Consider the following 18,126-nt stretch of genomic DNA (forward strand, 5'->3'; position numbering starts at 1 on the left):
TTCTTGTTATACTAATTCAATTACGCATTTCTCACTGTAAACATGGTCTGTTGTTACAGGATTGTGCACATTCACTGGCCACTGTACTGCTGCATCAAACGTGTATATATCTGTTTGAGTTGCTCCATCAGTAAGAACAATGTACACTTATGAATTGCTGCACAGGCTGAACTGATGGATTGTCAGGTTCCTCCATGATCTGGTTTGTGTCTGCTGGTTGCCCTTGCAGGGGTGGGTTGTTGACAACCCAGCATAGGCGCATCCAGTGTCTCCTTCCTTTTATGTTTCTTAAAGGTAATTTAACTTGCTATATGGGGTCGTTGAGATTGTAAGGCACAGCATTTAGTTTTAGTCTTCACCTGTAACCAGCAGCACGTGAGCTCTTTTAGCAACAGTAGTCGGCTAAGTGCATCAAATTCATCATGACAGAAATGTTAAGAGCACAGTCACGGGTCTGTTGGAAGTTGTGTTCGTCCACAAGCATTTACCTACTCCTTTCTCTTCTTCTGATAATAACAAAACTGTGATGATTTACATCACTGCTCTTGTTATTCTCAGTGAGCATGTTCTTCTCATGCCTGTGTGGGTTCCCTACAGGTACTGTGGCTTCCTGCCATGGTCCATAGACATGCACATTAGGTTAATTGGTAACTCTAAATTTCCCATAGGTCTAAATGTGAGCATGACTGGTTGTTTGTCTTTGTATGTCAGCCTTGTGATAGACTGGCATCCTGTTCAATGCCAGCTGGGATTGGCTCCAGGCCAGGCTGTTTCTGAAACCTTCTGGAAAGAAATGATAGTTTAACTCAATACTGAGGTTTAAATGAGTTCTATTCAGCCAAAGTAACTCAAAAGAAACATTGCTGATGTTTTGATAAAGTTATGACATGATCAGCAGTCGGTACATTATCTTCACAGCAGATGAATGGCTATCTTAATGGTAGCTCATTGTGATTTTCAGCTTAGATGGCAGAGCTGTTCCACTGCAATAACCAAGCTAAAACTTGGTTCCCAGTCAGAAGTTTAATATGCATATTTTGTCATTCACCACTTAACAACAGGAGAGCTATATGGGCACAGAAAATATACAATTGGACAGACATTTGACATTTGATCTAAATTATAACGACAGGAACTTTTTGTTCACTGGAAATGGTTTGAATGCAGGTTGGTTATTCAGTGACAGTTCCATTTGAGAAAATGTGTTGCATTATTGTATTTACATAACCATGTGTTTGCAATGGGCCTACATGAATAGCTGAAGCAGGAAATCAAATTGAGTAAAGATATTATAGAAATGCTGTCAACAGCAACGCATTCACACATTTTATTTCATTATATTTCATATTATATTTCATTATTGCTTTGGACAAGATACACCATTACAGACACATTAAAAGTCAATGTTGCAGTCCATTTCTAGGCTTACCTGGTAAGCTAGTCGCTCAAAACTTGGGATGGAAATGACATGGAACACAATTGTTATATTCTTGACCTTTTACATGTTTTTCAAAGCCCAATGTCAGAATGTTTCTGTAGCTGTGACCTTGTTGGCATTTTGGTACTGTGGGACACTGGAGAATTCAAAGTTCTGACAGGTCACACAGAAGTGACAGATCTGGGACAAAATGTCTGCTGGATAAAACACAGTTTTTGGGTTAAAAAATGTACATAATATTATTCATTCATAAACCAAAAGACTAACCAGAACGATGTTAGCAAAACATAATATTATTTCATGTTGTTTTATAAATATTTATTTTACTCTAAATGATGAAATATGTGCCTGAAAAACCCCTTGTCCTGAAGCAGGTGTCATTAAATTAAAATAGCTTAAGAAGTATTAAAAGAATTGTAAAATTAAACATCATATTTACATATGTGTTGAGTAAATAATTTCATGACTATAAAGTTAGAATATATATATTAATTTAATGTTTCTTATAGTCGATTGATCCTGAGTTTTTGTCAAGACCATTCTACATTTTTGAAAAATTAAAAAAATCAGTAATTATTGTCGGCAGCTAAAACTCTGAGTTTCCCGATACCACTTCTTTGTTCTTCCTAATGCGATAAGACCACTGAAGCTCTGGTAAGTTTTCAATATTCCTTTCATTCCATACCTATTCATTAATACCTTGCATGTCACAACTATAGGGTGTCAGCACTGTAATTAACAAAATGCAAGATTTGTGTGAAATCGAACCTGTAGAATAAAAAGCTTGTAGAATGAATTTGATGAAGTTTGGTTGTCGTAAACAGAGCAAATGTTTAAAACTAAAGGAATCTTTCTTTGTTTCTAAACCTTCAAACACAGACTTCAGATCAGGCCATGTTCTCTGGTGAGGAATTTTAATATCAGTGCCCTAACGAAACATCGTTAGGGCACTAATAGGTTGTGTCTATCACATTTTAGAAAATAAAATAAAATAAATTCCTCTGGTCATGGAGTTCATCATAGATTTTATAACAGTTTTGCAGGATTTTTAAAGTTTCAGCTGTCATTTGAAGGATTTTGAATGATCTGAATTAGTTTAAAGATCCTGTAAAGCAAATTCACAGTTTATAAAATCAATAAATATGTTGGAGAACTATTCCTGAAAATGTGTGAAATGCGTTTTTTTGGGTGGGCCCTAAACGGGGTACTGGTGACACACTTGGACCCCTACTTAGCATACCCCGCCCCTAAAGCTGTAACTGCATAAAAGTATGGAATGTACTAGCATCAGTGGTTCTCCTGCTCAGTGTCGAGTTATTGCTGATTAGCTAAGCCTTGCCTCCCAAAATGTGTCTTTCCTAGAGGCTGCAATACCAACAGTGTGGTGTTATTAGTAATTAGAGAATAATGTATCAATAGATAGAAGACCAGAAGGATAGTCCTGGTTCATCCTCTCATCAAATACCCTTTTTCCACTAAAATTACCAGGTATAAGTGGGTTTTTTAAAAGCGCTATTAAAAGCCGATACACTCCTGGGGCGACCCGATAGCTGAATGGTTAGGGTGTGTACCACATGAGCACAAATGCTCTTAGCAGGTGAGTCACCAGTTCGACTCCTGACCGGCCTGACTCTTTCCTGCATGTCATTCCCCTCTCTCTGCACCTTTCCTGTCAATCTCCACTGTCCTATCAAATAAAGGCACAAAAGCCCCAAAAAATAACTAAAAAAAAAAAAAAAAGCCGATACACTCCTTTTCCACCACCAGTCAAGTTTGTCTTTCTGTTTGGACTGAGTAGACACAACTGCAAGCAGCGATGTCATCTGGCTGCCCTGCAAACTGGTGAAAGTCTGTCAAAGTGTTGGAGCCTCTGGATGTTTCGATCTGTGATTGTGTGTTTTTAAAACTTTCAGAGCTGCAGCTCACTCTTTCATCCCAACCGTCAGTGTAGCTGCAGAGGTTCTGGTGTAACGGTGCAATGCCGGACAGGTGACAGGCCTGTGTCTGTGTCCTCTGAGAGACGTTACAGCAGGAAAAGAGGCGAAAATTTGCTTGTTCACCCTGGTTTTGTATTTACATCAATCCCGATCAGAGCCAATCGGAGCAGGAGCCAATAAATACCCGTGTCTACTGCAAATTCATTTAAACCGCCTGTGAATGCCGATTAAACCCTTCAGCATTGCTGGCAAAAGCCCAATGTTAGCGGGTCTTAGCAGGTTTTTTAACTTAGCCCAGTGGAAAATGGGCTAAGTTAGCTCAATGTATAGCTTATAAGCTATTCTCTTCCTGATGCCGGCATTGAAATAGAAAAGGTCCAGGGTATCGGACAATTTAGAGCAATTTGTAATGTGAAAATATATTCAATGCGAGTGTGTACAGTCAATATAGCTGTTGGACACCGTCATGTTTCCTTTCAGCATAAATTTGTTAGACTGTTAAGTGATGCGGAAGCTCTCCTGACGTTGGGCGTGGTTTCAGTGCCTACAGTGGACACGCTCCCAGTGTTCCAGAGTTGATAATACTGGTTATTTTTTCACAAGTTTGAAACTGAATTTTATATATTTGGCTATATTTTTGTTCATTCAAATTTGGCAGGGGGTTTGATATGCCATTTTTCTGTGGTGTGGCAAACTCAGAACTCATATGTTTTTCTGCTTTACAGAATCTTTAAGAAATTGTGGACTTTACAACTATGCAGTGTCTATTGTCTGATGTTTTAAGTCCTTTTACTCCCTTGAGATGTAAATCCAAGAAAAGAATGGTTAGGTATTACATAATATTTTCTTCATATCTTAATATCATCATATCCGGCAACATTACAAAAGCTGTGAGAGATCAGTTGTCATTTTGAATGAACTAATGTCCTGTTCCTTGTAAACTGCAACAGTAGGGCTGTATGTTTTTTGTTTTTTTTTTTGTTTTTTTTTTTGTTTTAAAGAATATATGTTTTGTTCCTTCAAGATTGTTTGTATATAAACAATTCCATTTTCAAAGTTAATGTGTAATTTTATGCTTCTAAGTATAACTGTTAATTGTGGAGGCCAAATATAAAGTTGATTAATCTATATAACCTAAACTGCAGTCATTAAACATTGACTAATCTAACTTTTAAAAAGTGACATGATTCATTTGAAAATGTGTGTATCATTAAGAGAACCAAGAAACTTCTAAGAGTCAAAATATCTTTGATAGGTTAATTCAAAATAATTTCTGTGTCTGATAGTGTTGACAAAAGCCTAATGCTGATCCAGAAAACATGTAATTTATATAAAAACAAAATAGCCAAAACCTAATTTTACAAATATGGACACATAGGCTTGGAAAATAATCAAGATCGTTTTTTTTTTTTGAAAATCTGAATCTGTTTTGTCCCTGATCTCAAGAATCACTGACAGATGAAACCAAGTTAAAATGATGCTAGTACCTGCACTGCCTCACTTGAATTTTCTTCATGGGAGCTGCAGATTTTTACTGTTCTCACTAAGTACACAATTTCTTATAGCAACTGGTGAGTGGTGAATTGTCTTAGAATATGGAAAGTAACCCCCAGGAACACACATCAGTTTTTCACAAAGATTGGTGATGAAATGCTAAAAGAAAGACTGCGCTGAGTTAGAGAATCTGTTGGAACAGAAGCTAGCCTTGACATGATGTCATGACTTAAACTCTCCAGTTTGTAACTGTAAGTAACTATCTAAATGGAGAAACTGTGGTGATTTTTAGTACCTTTGCAATAGGCTTAGTCTATGTCTCTCTTTTTACAGATTTGTAAAAAGCCATTTACATGTTTTTGAGTACACATCTCAGACACTTGTAAATCCACAGTTTTGTGTATCCTTTACAAATCTGAGCAATTTTCTATGTGAGTGAAAAATGTATGTCATTACACAAAGCTGAATACTCATTTAAAGATTGCTGTACAGATTCACAAATTTGAGTGCACATCTAGAGATTGTTGTATACATTTACAAATACGTACACAATACTGAGTGGGATACTTTTTCACAATTCTCCAATTTTGTATGGATTTCCATTTAGTTCAAAAATATATCTACATGTGCACTGTTTATGTCAACTGAACATTTGACAAATCATCATCATCACATCTATTGAACATAACTGTAGTTCAGTTATGGCAAAACTATTTTAACAGTGGGATTGTGTATGTTGATAATTCAACTGACATTTGTTTGTCCCAATTCAACTTCAAACTGTTCATTTATCATCTTGTTGCTCTGTCCTGTCCTGCCCTGTCGTTTGACTGTGTTGTTGCTCGTGTCATCTTACTGTGTTGCTGTGTGCTGCTGTGTTGTTCAAACAACACATCAGGACAACATATGTTGGGATAACATAAATAACACAGATGAAGGGCACATACAACAACACAGTCAAACTACACATCAGGATGACATGCACAACAACATAGTCAAACAACAGGGACTGCAACAAGATGACAGGAGCTCAGTCAGACAATCTCTCAGTGAGATTGTGGCAAAATCGGATTTGTTACCGAAAACCTGTAGTGGTAAGAGTGGGAGAGAGCAAGAGAGAATTGTGAAAGCATGAGGCATAAACATAGTCTTCCTGATTGAACTTAAAAAAACACAGTCAACAACTTTTTTTCTTTCTTTTTTTTTTGCTTCATTAGTTGAATTGTTAAATTGACACTGACAAATGTTTTGTCAGATGAGCAATCAACGTACACAATCTGATTGTCAAAATAGTTTTGTCACAACTGAATTTTCAGTTCAAAGTTGAACACACATAGACAAACATTTTGTCAGATTTTCGATCGACATAGGCAGTGTGCATGTGGTTCACATAAATAGAACCCCATACCCTTGCTTTCTTCCCGCTGCATATAGCCAGCTGCTCTTCCAGTTGTTGGAATGTTCTGAATAAGACCAAAAACAGAGTGTAGGTTGGCCTGAGCAAGCCGTCTACAAGCAGGCTTTTACTTGCTGACTGAGAGTGCAGTAAGAAACAACTGTTAGGAACATTAGATATTTTTGATGCTGTTTGTGTGCAGTCAAGAGTGTGGGTGAGCCATTGTGCTGTTGTTGTTTTTGCTCCTGCTGCAGTTCTCCGTGCCTCCCACAGAGGCCCTGCTCTCATGGATATAGACCTTGCCTTGCTCTTCTTTCATAAAGAGGTCTACCAGTAGGATCTTCTCCTTGTGGATCTGAAGGCTGATGTCTTTAGGGATGTCTGGAATTAGCCAGTCCACAATGTCGCTCATCAGCATCACAACATTCTGGTAGAGATAAATGGAAGAATCATGTTTTTTTCTTTGTTTTCTATAATGAATTATAAAATTGAACCATGTTAAAGTTACAGTAAATGTGATTTATAATGCAGATTCTTTCAATCCTAAAGGAATACTGTGTAAAACTTGAAGTTACAGAAAATATCACACAAAAATTTATGGAAGAAGATTAGTGGAAACAGTATGGGGGTCACATTTAGATGCAAATGAAATCAAGAAAACCATGGAACAAACAGCAACGTGACAAATATTGATTTTGTAAATACACTAACATGGCACACACTAAAAGGTAACAGAGAAATCCCACAGCCTTGAACTGTGTGTTTAACTGTAATGAACCTACAATGTCCAGGAATAAAAATGTTACAGAGCAGCATTGGCGTTATGGTAGGGATTAGGACTGTCCAAATGGGTCACACTGACTACTCAGTTGAATTCACTCACTGGCAAAAGAAAATCAGATACAAAGCTACAAGTCTGTAGCTGTATCTTTTAGGGTTTGAGGCAAAAACTGAGTTAATGTACGATACAATCCCTTAGATAATACACTGCTCAAAAAAATTAAAGGAACAGTTTTTTATCAGGGTATGGCATGAATTCAATTGCACTTTTCTGATAATGATTTGGTCAGTTAAGTGGCAGAGGGGGTTGTTAATCAGTTTCAGCTGCGTTGGTGTTGATGGAATTATCAACAGGTGCACTAGAGGGGAAGCAATGAGACGACCCCCAAAACAGGACTGGTTTTGCATGTGGAGGCCATTTCAAGTTTCTCCCTCTTGATCTTTTTGAACTGGTTTTCCACTTGTGTTGGCTTTAGCTAGAGTCATTATCACGACTGGGAGCATGAGGCGATTTCTTAACCCTACAGAAGTTGCACAGATTGTCCAATGTCTCCAGGATGGCACATCCACGTGTGCCGTTGCAAGGAGATTTGATGTGTCTCCCAGCACAATCTCCAGAATATGGAGGAGATTCCAGGAGACAGGCAGTTACTCTAGGAGAGCTGGACAGGGCCGTAGACGGTCCTCAACCCATCAGCAGGACCGATATCTGCTGCTTTGTGCAAGGAGGAACAGGTTGAGCACTGCCCGAGCCCTACAGAAGGACCTGCAGCAGGCCACTGGTGTGAATGTTTCTGCCCAAACAGTCAGAAACAGACTTCATGAGGGTGGCCTCAGGGTGCGACGTCCTGTAGTGTGCCCTGTGCTCACTGCCCAGCACCGTGGAGCTCGATTGGCATTTGCCATAGAACACCAGAATTGGCATGTCCGCCACTGGCGCCCTGTGCTTTTCACAGATGAGAGCAGGTTCACCCTGAGCACCTGTGATAGATCTGAAAGGGTCTGGAGAAGCCAAGGAGAATGCTATGCTGCCTGCAACATCATTCAGCATGACCGATTCGGTGGTGGGTCAGTGATGGTCTGGGGAGACATATCCATGGAAGGACGCACAGACCTCTACAGGCTAGAGAACGGCAGTCTTACTGCCATTAGGTATCGGGATGAAATCCTTGAACCCATGGTCAGACCCTACGCTGGTGCTGTAGGTCCTCGGTTCCTCCTGATGCACAACAATGCCCGGCCTCATGTGGCAAGAGTGTGCAGGCAGTATCTGGAGGATGAAGGAATTGATACAATTGAATGGCCCTCACGATCACCTGACCTAAACCCGATAGAACACCTCTGGGACATAATGTTTCGGTCCATCAGATGTCGTCAGGTTGCTCCTCAGACTTTACAGGAGCTCACTGATGCCCTTAGACAGATCTGGGAGGACATCCCACAAGACACCATCCATTGTCTCATTAGGAGCATGCCGCGACGTTGTCAAGCATGCATACAAGCACGTGGGGGCCACACAAGATATTGAGAAGCATTTTGAGTTGCAGAAATTGAATTTTGGCAAAATGGACTAACCTGCCACATAATTTTTTCACTTTGATTTTTGGGGTGTCTATATATTGAACCTTCTGTAGGCTGAAAACTTTTATTTCCATCAAAAGATGTGACATCCTTTTGTTCCTAAGACATTAAACTATCCATATCAGTATAGATATCGAACATATTATTTTTTCACATTGAAATCTGATGTGTTTTCAAAGTGTTCCTTTAATTTTTTTGAGCAGTGTACATTCCTGTGCATGAATCCACTCGAGCTATAAGTACTGACTAAAAGCGCTGCATGGAAATATGTTGTTTTTGACACACGTGTTTTTTGTGCAAACTTTTATGAGGGGCTAATACATTCCCTTGAAATTTTAGGTATGCCACATTGATTGGTTTAGGCCAGGAACACACTGGCTGTGTGGTGTGTGCGTAGAGCCTGGGATCTTGGTTTTTGTGTTAATGGGTTGGAGTGGAGCCTTGCAGATGCATCGCATAATCCAGAAATCCCGTATCTCGCCTATTTTTCATGCGTGACACACCCCAGCAAAAATAGACAGTTGTTTTGATAGTTTTATTGATGTCACATCAGCAGTATTACATAAAATTGACATCTTTCACTTTAGTTTCAATGTCTGAACTGAATCTGACACAGACATGAAAAAATATTAATTTTATGCTTAACATAACTTTATGTACTAGTCAAAACTAAATTTAAGATATCTAAAAATCCTTAAATAGCAAGTAGCCATTTGAATATTTAAAGCTAGACTGAATATATATTGCAGATATCTGTAGTTCAGTTCTTTCTAGTCAAAAAGAACAGTCCAGATATTCTTTCATTTTCTAAGTGCCATTTCAATTTCAGATATCCGCAATTTTTAATATCCAGAAAGAACATTCTATAAATCTGCAACAGTACAAGGAAAAGGTTTTATTTTCTCATTTTAGGTCTGAGTTGACACTCAGGTCTCATGTAGGGGTCATGTTAGTGAATGAATCACTGAACATGAGCCGTTTTTGAACACACTCCACTTGTCAAAGTGACTTGAACAGATCAGATCCTTTGTAGAACTGATTCAGTTTAGTTTGTTCTCCCAAAAGATTTGTTTTTTTGGAAATAGGCACAGACATTGTTGACAAAAGGAGAGAACAGGGTTTGCACAGGTGAATTGGAGAAACAATAGGAAAATTAAGGCCCAGAGAAATAAAAACAAAATACACTTATGAGTCATGAATTACGAAAAAGAAATTTAAGCCAGTTTCTACATCGCTATGAGAGGGTGCTTCATCCATTCTATTCCAAAATCTTGTTCTTGTGGCTGACATAAAAAAGAGACTTTTTTCAAAAGTGTAAAGTCTTCACTGCATGATGATAAACATAATAGGGTAGTCTGGGGCAAATGAGGCTCAGGAAGTAGAGCGGATTGTCCACAAATCAGAAGGATGGTGGTTCAAACCCCAGCTCCTCTTCCCCAGTCCGTGTGTCAAAGTGGGCAGGATACTGAACCCCAAATTGCCTCTGATAGCTGATCCATCAGTGTATATGTATGTGGGAATGGTCGAAGCGTTCTATGTGTAGATGTAGCACTGTGTGTGTGAATGGGTGAATGTGGCCTATATTGTAAAGTGCTTTGAGTGATTGATATGACCACCACTGCACAGACCAGTCACTGAAAATAACTGATCTGACATCAGATCCATAGACAATAATTATACACAAAGATACAAGCCAACACAAGAAAGTAGCCCATGAGGAAGATCAGTCTAATAATTCTTTATGATTTGCTGCTCCTCTTCATATCTCACCTTACCTGGAAAACAATGACAAAGGCCAGTCGGACAGCCAGCACCGCCCAGAATTCCTTGGAGATCTCATAAGGAGCGGTTGACCAAGGAGGTTCTCTGTAGTCTTTGTACCTTAAGCAACAAAAAGACATTTTTTGAGTTTGGTGTCAATTCTGTCATTCACTGCTAATCCAGCTAATCCAGTTGGAGATGTCGTACTAAACTGAGGCTGGTGAATAACTGAGTCACTACCAAAGGTCCTCCATTAATTTGCCTTTTTTTTTTTTGCAGAACTTTAACAAGCGGATTGGCACAACCAATAACATCAGCTGCCCACTGAGTCTACCAGTGAGAGCATAGAGGGTCATAGATTAAGTGCATTCAGTAAGTCTTCAGACCACATAATTTTTTTTTGTCATTTAGTTACGTTGCAGGCTTATGCTAAAATTGTTTTTTTTTTTTCCTTCATCAATCTACACTCAAGCCAAATCAGAATTTTAGAATGCTTGAGCTCAAGTGTCTCTTAATTCTCTTGATAATCTTTGAGATGTTTCTACACTTTGATTGGAGTCCATCTGTGGTAAATTCAATTCTCACAGCCGACAATGCATATCAGAGCAAACCAATCCAGTTCAGACAGTATGGTGTCGAGATAGAGATCTGGGGAAGGCAATAAAAAATGTCTGCCACATTGAAGTCACCCCTAAACATACTGCAGTGTTTGTAAATGTAGCTGTAATTTTGTGTGTTACCTCTCTTTATATAAAGAAAAACCAAGGGCAAAGCAGAATTCCAAAATGTTATCTAATGTTGTTTAATATTTATTTTGATTTCATACTGCTGCTCCACTACATTTCACAGGCTAATGCTGTACTTTTTAAAGATGAAATTACATACAACATAAAGTGATGCATACACAATATGCATCTGTAACAATAATCAATAATAATTAACAGTAGTTAATAACTGATTTGAATGATGCACTGGCAGAGTGGCAGCAAGTCCTCATAGCTTGTATTTTTTTGCTTATTAGGGATTTTTTTTTTTTTTTTTTGTCATTTGGCATCTTTATTCTGCATTGTTGTTTTGTCTGACGATGGAGAAAATAGTGTACCCAAGGGAGGACCTACTTGCTTAACAGCATATCAGACATGGAGTTAAACATCCCACCCGTACCAGCTAAGCTGATGGTGCGGTACCAAGGATGCAGATCTGGGGCTAAGCTAAAGGCTAGTAGATGGAGATATAAGCCTTTTCTACCATCATTCCTTGTGGGGAATGTCAACTCCCTGACTAAAACGTGTGATGAACACACTGGAGACATGTAAGAACCAACAAGCATATTTTGAGTGTCGTCTCCTGGTTAAACAACAACACTCCTGACGGTTGTTTGGATGTAACCGGCTGATGAGTTCAATCTGTTTTACATGAGGATTGAGAGTATAGGGATCTGATGATGGCCTTCAGTGAAGGGAGTAACAAGAACTGCCTCCTGCTGAACATCTCCAAGACCAAGGAGTTGGTCACTGACTTTTACAAGTCTAAGTCCACCCTTAAGTCAGTCAAAGCATGTCAGACAAGAACATGAGGAGACTTGACAAGCTAACTAGCTGGGTCTGTGCTTGGTAGGAGTCTGGACTCACTTCGGACAGTGTGGAGACATGTATGCTCTGTAAGATGATGGCCATCTTGGACAATACCAACCACCCTCTCCTCACCATTCTGGCAGGCGCTGCAGCAGCAGCTAACATCTCATGTTGCTGCACTGCACAACTGACCGGTTCAGGAAACTCGTTGTTCCGACTGCCATCTGACTGTTCTCAGCCAAAGGTAGCTCATGACATGGACTAAAATCTAAACTGCATACATTATGGGGTTAACAACTCTGTAATGTAGCTTGGGGCCAGGGCCTGGTGTGCTTTAAAAGTTATCAGTAAAATCTTAAAATGAATTCTAAAATGGACATGAAGCCAATGAAGGTAAGCAAGAATGGGGTAGTGTGTTATCATCTGTTCAACACAAAGTATTTAACTTTTGCCGCTATGGCTCTCTCAGTCAAAGTAATAATAAAATATGGCATCGGATGACATCAAATAATAGCCTGGAATCATCGGAGTTGTTTTCACCACCATTGCTGTACGCTCCTCCCAATTTGGATTCCTTCTGTGTCAGTCAGTTTTTACCTGGAGCTGAATTATCTACAGAGGTCTCCTCCTCTCCAAAATAAACAGACCTGCAGTTTCACTGTTAAAGTCAGGTTTCACCAACTCTGGACTGCAGACACAGGACATCAGGGAAGGGTTGGTAGGTTAGACTGCTAATCTAACTGAATAACTGGTAATTTATGAACCACACGCTTTGGGAGAATTTAACCAGCAGCCCAATTATCCGCAGAGGTAATATAAATATGACTTTTCAGCTTCTGGCATGCAACTGCAATGCTTAAAAAAAAAAAAAAATCTTTAATCTAAAATGCATGCGCATAGGGGATATGACATCACTGACTGGCGACCAAATGAAACGTAACATTACCATGATTCAAATCACTATTTCTCTGGTTTGGGAATTGCTAGAAACATTTGGGATAATGTAAGTACATAACTAAAAAATATATAACATATGTCTAGTCATTTCTGGACTGAATGTGGAAAAGTTACATGTCGTAACTTTAAAACTAGTAAGAAGCCTATCTGCTGCATTCTGAACATGTTGGAGGCAGGAAAATGACTCATGGTTTATGGCAGACAGGAGTTACAGTAGTCCAGCTCAAAGAAAGATGATGACATCAAACAATGGCAAAATAACAATCCCCTATGCTATGAACGATTACAAAAATAACAATAACAAAATATAATCAAAATTACAAACTCGCACCCATTAGAAATGTTTGGGACAAATGGGTAGAATGCTTGCCACTGGCCTACAATCCAGGATCTCATGTCATGGTAGATGAACTTCTAGCTTGTGATGAAGGAACAGCTATGCATGAAATATGCAAATATATACAGGTCGACTTTTTTGATAGGAAGGTATATATGGTCAGTTCTAACCCATAACAAAACACATTCTGACATTTAAGAAAATACAAACAAGTTATTTGGGGAACAATTTTTGTTTATCCTCGGTCAAAATAGTTGCTTCTTCTGTTCATTATAAGCAAAAGATTTGATCACTTGTACTTAATTAAACTACAAATGAGTTGGTCTGAGTATTTCAGAAACTGCTGATCTACTGGGATTTTCCCACACAACCATCTCTAGGGTTTACAGAGAATGGTACAAAAAAGAGAAAATATCCAGTGAGTGGCAGTTCTCCGGGTGAAAATGCCTTATTGATACCAGAGGTCCGAGGAGAATGGCCAGACTGCTTCGGGCTGATAGGAAGGCAACAGTAACTCAAATAACCACTTGTTACAACCAAGGTATGAAGAGCATCTTACAATGCACAACACGTTGAACTTTGAAGCAAATGGGCTACAGAAGCAGAAGACCACACCGGGTGCCACTCCTGTCAGCTAAGAACAGGAAATTGAGGCTACAATTCACACAGGCTCACCAAAACTTGACAATAGAAGTTTGGAAAAATCTTGCCTGGCTTGATGAGTGTCCATTTCTGCTGCGACATTCGGATGGTAGGGTCAGAATTTGGCATCAACATGAAAGAAGGGACCCATCCTGTCTTGTTTCAATGGTTCAGGCTGGTGGTGGTGTAATGGCACAGGGGATATTTTCTTGGCACACTTTGGGCTCCTAAGTACCAACTGAGCATCGTTTAAACGCCACAGCCTACCTGAGTATTGTTGCTGACCATGTCCATCCCTTTATGACCACAGTGTACCATCTTCTGATTGCTGCTTCCAACAGGATAATGCTCCATGTCACAAACTCAAATCATCTCAAACTGGCTTCTTGAACATGACAATGAGTTCACTATACTCAAATGGCGCCACAGTCACCAGATCTCAATCCAATAGAGCACTTTCGGGAGGTGGTGGAACGGGATATTTGCATCATGCATTTGCAGCCGACAAACTGCAGCAACTGCTGATGCTATCATGTCAATATGGACCAAAATCTCTGAGGAATGTTTCCAGCACCTTGTTGAATCTATGCCATGAAGAATTAAAGCAGTTTTGAAAGCTAAAGGGGTTCCAACCCAGTACTAGCAAGGTGTACCTAATAAAGTGGCCAGTGAGTGTGGTGTGTGTATATATATGTATTATGAATAATAAGTTACTTAGCAGATAAAACATTTTACTGGACTGGTAATTTTAATGTCAGTGGTGTAATGATATAGCCAAAAGTATTGGTCACGTCTTGGTATTAGCTTTTTTTTTTTTTTTTAGCTAAAATGAATAGCTATATTTTCTGGTCTTCTCACAGAGAAAGGATTAATAAAGACAAATCTTTCACTGACATGACACCAAGAGCACCAGTTAGTACTCTTACACCTCTTTGAACCAATGCTCCATTCTTTCTGAAAAGTGTTGAAAAAGCTTTTTTTCTCATGCACACCTGCAACAGCTATGCTGTGGAAAGAGTTGAATTCTTGCTTCTGCAAACATCTTCTTAAATGACCTGGAAAAAATGATTGGTATCCATTGGTAGTGATGATAAATGGGATTATTGGGATATTTTAAGAAGACTATTATTTTAAGCTTTTGATAAATCACATCAGCTCTATTATCAAGACTCTCGACTGTGAAACATGGAGGAGGCTCAGTTATGTTATCGGGTTGCTTTGATGGCACAGGGGGCCTGAATTCTGTGCAGGACACAATGAAATCAGGAGATTATGAGGGCATTCTGCTATGAGTCCTGAGCTTAATCCAATTGGACATCGATGGAAAGAGATGAAACTCACAAGGCAACCCATTAAACCTAAGAGACCTGGAGAGGCTTGCTCAGGAAAACTTCAGTCAAAATACCAACTGAGAAGTGTAGAAGTCTCATTAGAAGGTACAAAAATAATCTGATGGCAGTAATTTCCTTTAAAAATAATTTTATCCATGCCATCTTCAGTTATTGCATTATGTAAAATAATAATGCAAAATAATGTTACACTGAACAACAAAAGTAAATGCTTTATTCTATTATATATGAAAATACGGCCTTCTTTTGTAAGTGGAAGTGTGCCAAAAATTTTGGCCATGTCTCGGTTGATATCTTTAATGCTAAACATATTAGATATCAACAGAGACATGGCCAAGATTATTGGTACACTTCCACCTGGTTTAAAACCACATGGTTTAATCATGAAACAGAGAACAGAGATTGATTTCCCACCTGCAAATCTCAACAGGGTAGCCAAGATGCAACGGATCCATGGTTTCTTTGCCATTCTGGAAGTGGCTGACATTAAAATAGGACAGTGTATGGTTGACAAATCCATGCATGGAGCCATCTGGGCTGTACATGTACTGGTAGACCATCCGGGGTATGAAGTCTGAAGTGAAGGAGATGACAAAAGCCTACAAATTGTGGTTAGGGAGGTGGTTGTAGGGTAGGAGATCAGAGACAGAAATAGAAGTTATACTAACGTGAATAAAAAAAATGCATACCATGTGTAAACAAGACAGTGTAGACAAGACAATGGCGTGTCAAGTTGAAATGAACAACCAACTGGACGATAATACTTCAGTTGACCCTTGAAGATGTTCTGTCAGACATACAAGAGGCTTCTTTGGGTCTACTGGCTGGAATTCCCAAGAAGTATTCTTAACTTGGTTTACACTTTGCTGAGACAATGACTCATTCAGTCTTTAAGTTCACATGGCTATCATGGGAGTCATCAGAGCCACATGAATATAAATGTGAATTGACTTGAAACAAACTGAGAGGGTCACTGTGGCTAGTGTATGCTTGTGTACACTAGTTTGTTTCAAGTAAATCTAAAACAAACTAGTTCATACAATGTGTGGTTCTACTCAGCCCACCATCTTACATTTCTTTTTGACCAAAGTGAAAAAGTGATGAGCTGACAAACACAGTTTAAATCATATTCAGACCCTTACACCATGTGTACAGTACTTCTGGAATACAGTGGTAGCACTTTAAATGTTCTATTTTCCATTGCTGTTTGGTTGCCGTGTAGTGAGCATGCAGTATCATCCAGCATTCATAAAATCCAGCATTCTCTTCTTTTTCCAGCAATGAGAATTGCACAGTCACTACTCTATCTGGATGCAGTGAGGTGTTCCTCTGTATGTCACATCAGACAGGGGCTGTGCTGGATTGTTTTAAAATACTTTTCAGTCTATATCCTTTATAGCTGCTGCTCTTGGGGAAAGACTTGTATTACATGTGACATCCTGATGTGACATGTGACAAGGCTGATGACTTTTATATGAAAATACTCACAACACTTAATTTAACTAGATACTGGTCTGTTAAAGGGGTAGGTACACCATATTGTGCACTAACCAGCTGCCATTTCTTGTGGCTAAGCACATGATCCACTGGGGCAGGACGCTTTTTCTTATCTCTTGAATGTCTTAAGCTACATCATGACAAAAAAAAGAAGATTTCACTGTGGTTCTGAAGTTAAATTACAGCCCTTTTCGTCTGCCTATTACTGCAACATTTCAAACACAGTACACAGCCAAAACACAACAGAATACCAACATGGATTTATCAATCAGTGTATCATATATCAATATATTAATGTGTTACTTACATTAATGATGACAGCCACTTTTGCTACTCCTCTTAGTATGTTGTACCATATACCTGTAGATATAACAGTATGTATCAACTACCGGACTTTTTCATAGAGTTAATGAAAATCTTTCTGTGTAGCTTGTTGATTGTAAGGAACATCTTCACAAGACAACACCAACAACATTTCAGCACATGATCACATTAATATATTTCATACCTTTCCTTAAGTACTATAGTATGTTTAATGTAACTCACCAATGTCCTTGGCTCTTGCTGCCACTGGTCTTCTCAACTCAGTCACAAATTTCTTGGCATCAAGTCGTATTTCAATTATATTGTTGAGCAGAGCAAAGAGCGGAGCCAGGGGGAAGGATGCCACGAACAATGTAACAAAACCAAACTGGATGACTGGACACAGAAAAAGACAGAAGAAATATATCACTATGACATTAAGTTTCAAATTATTACAATATTACTTACATGTCAGCCTCATATCTGTGATTAAATGCAGCCCAGACTGATGCAACTAAATATGGCATAAGATAATGTAGCTTACTAAGTAGTAAGATGCATTGTACTGCAAACTAGTCTTTCCAAGTTCAGAGATGGGGCCAGATGTATAAACACCACATAAAGAACCCAGAATTTAAACTACAATTTATGAAAACAGAAACTGGTGAACATCCAGTGGTGTGGTACACAGTGTGGTAGCCTTGTAACCGGACTGGGTTATGAAACAATGTGGAATGAAAAAATGATAAAGAAGTTGCAGCCAGAGAAATCCAAACAGGACAAGATGGAGGCCAAAGAGAAAATGAAACTTTGCACTTAATCCATGAAACAGTGAGCCAAGTTGTGACAAGGATGCCCTTACCCAGCTGCTGAAAAATCAACGGGCACTACAGGAAAAAGTGTGTGTGTGTTTGATGATTTGGAAGGGTGCTTCGGATGTAACAACATTAGGATTTACAGTGTCCCAGGGGAGGCCAAGGGCAGCTCTGCAGCAGTGTTCATTGAAAACTTGAACTTGGAGCAGATTTGGGCATTGATATTGATCTGGGAATAGAGAAAGCCCACCATGCCTTAGCACCA

General features: G+C 39.0%; 1 protein-coding gene across 3 annotated transcripts in view; it reads right to left on the reverse strand.

Annotated features, from left to right (window-relative positions):
• Positions 1–1,004: 1,004 nt before the first annotated feature.
• Positions 1,005–18,126, reverse strand: part of LOC139627630 (anoctamin-1-like) — a 171,385-nt gene continuing 154,263 nt past the window's right edge. For 2 of the 3 annotated variants that reach the window (XM_071488573.1, XM_071488588.1), the window contains exons 20-24: positions 17,290–17,442; positions 17,051–17,103; positions 15,661–15,845; positions 10,402–10,507; positions 1,005–6,692 (exon numbers count right to left, since the gene is read on the reverse strand). In XM_071488573.1, the coding sequence (XP_071344674.1) occupies positions 6,468–6,692; positions 10,402–10,507; positions 15,661–15,845; positions 17,051–17,103; positions 17,290–17,442 (722 nt within the window). In that variant the 3' untranslated portion in view covers positions 1,005–6,467. The remainder of the gene's footprint in view (positions 6,693–10,401; positions 10,508–15,660; positions 15,846–17,050; positions 17,104–17,289; positions 17,443–18,126) is intronic. The other variant, XR_011692603.1, reaches the window with a different exon arrangement.

This window comes from Trachinotus anak, unplaced genomic scaffold, assembly GCF_046630095.1.
Source record: "Trachinotus anak isolate AG129_WGS33_773 ecotype Australia unplaced genomic scaffold, CSIRO_AGI_Tana_v1 ptg000002l, whole genome shotgun sequence".
NCBI classification, from domain to species: Eukaryota; Metazoa; Chordata; class Actinopteri; order Carangiformes; family Carangidae; genus Trachinotus; species Trachinotus anak.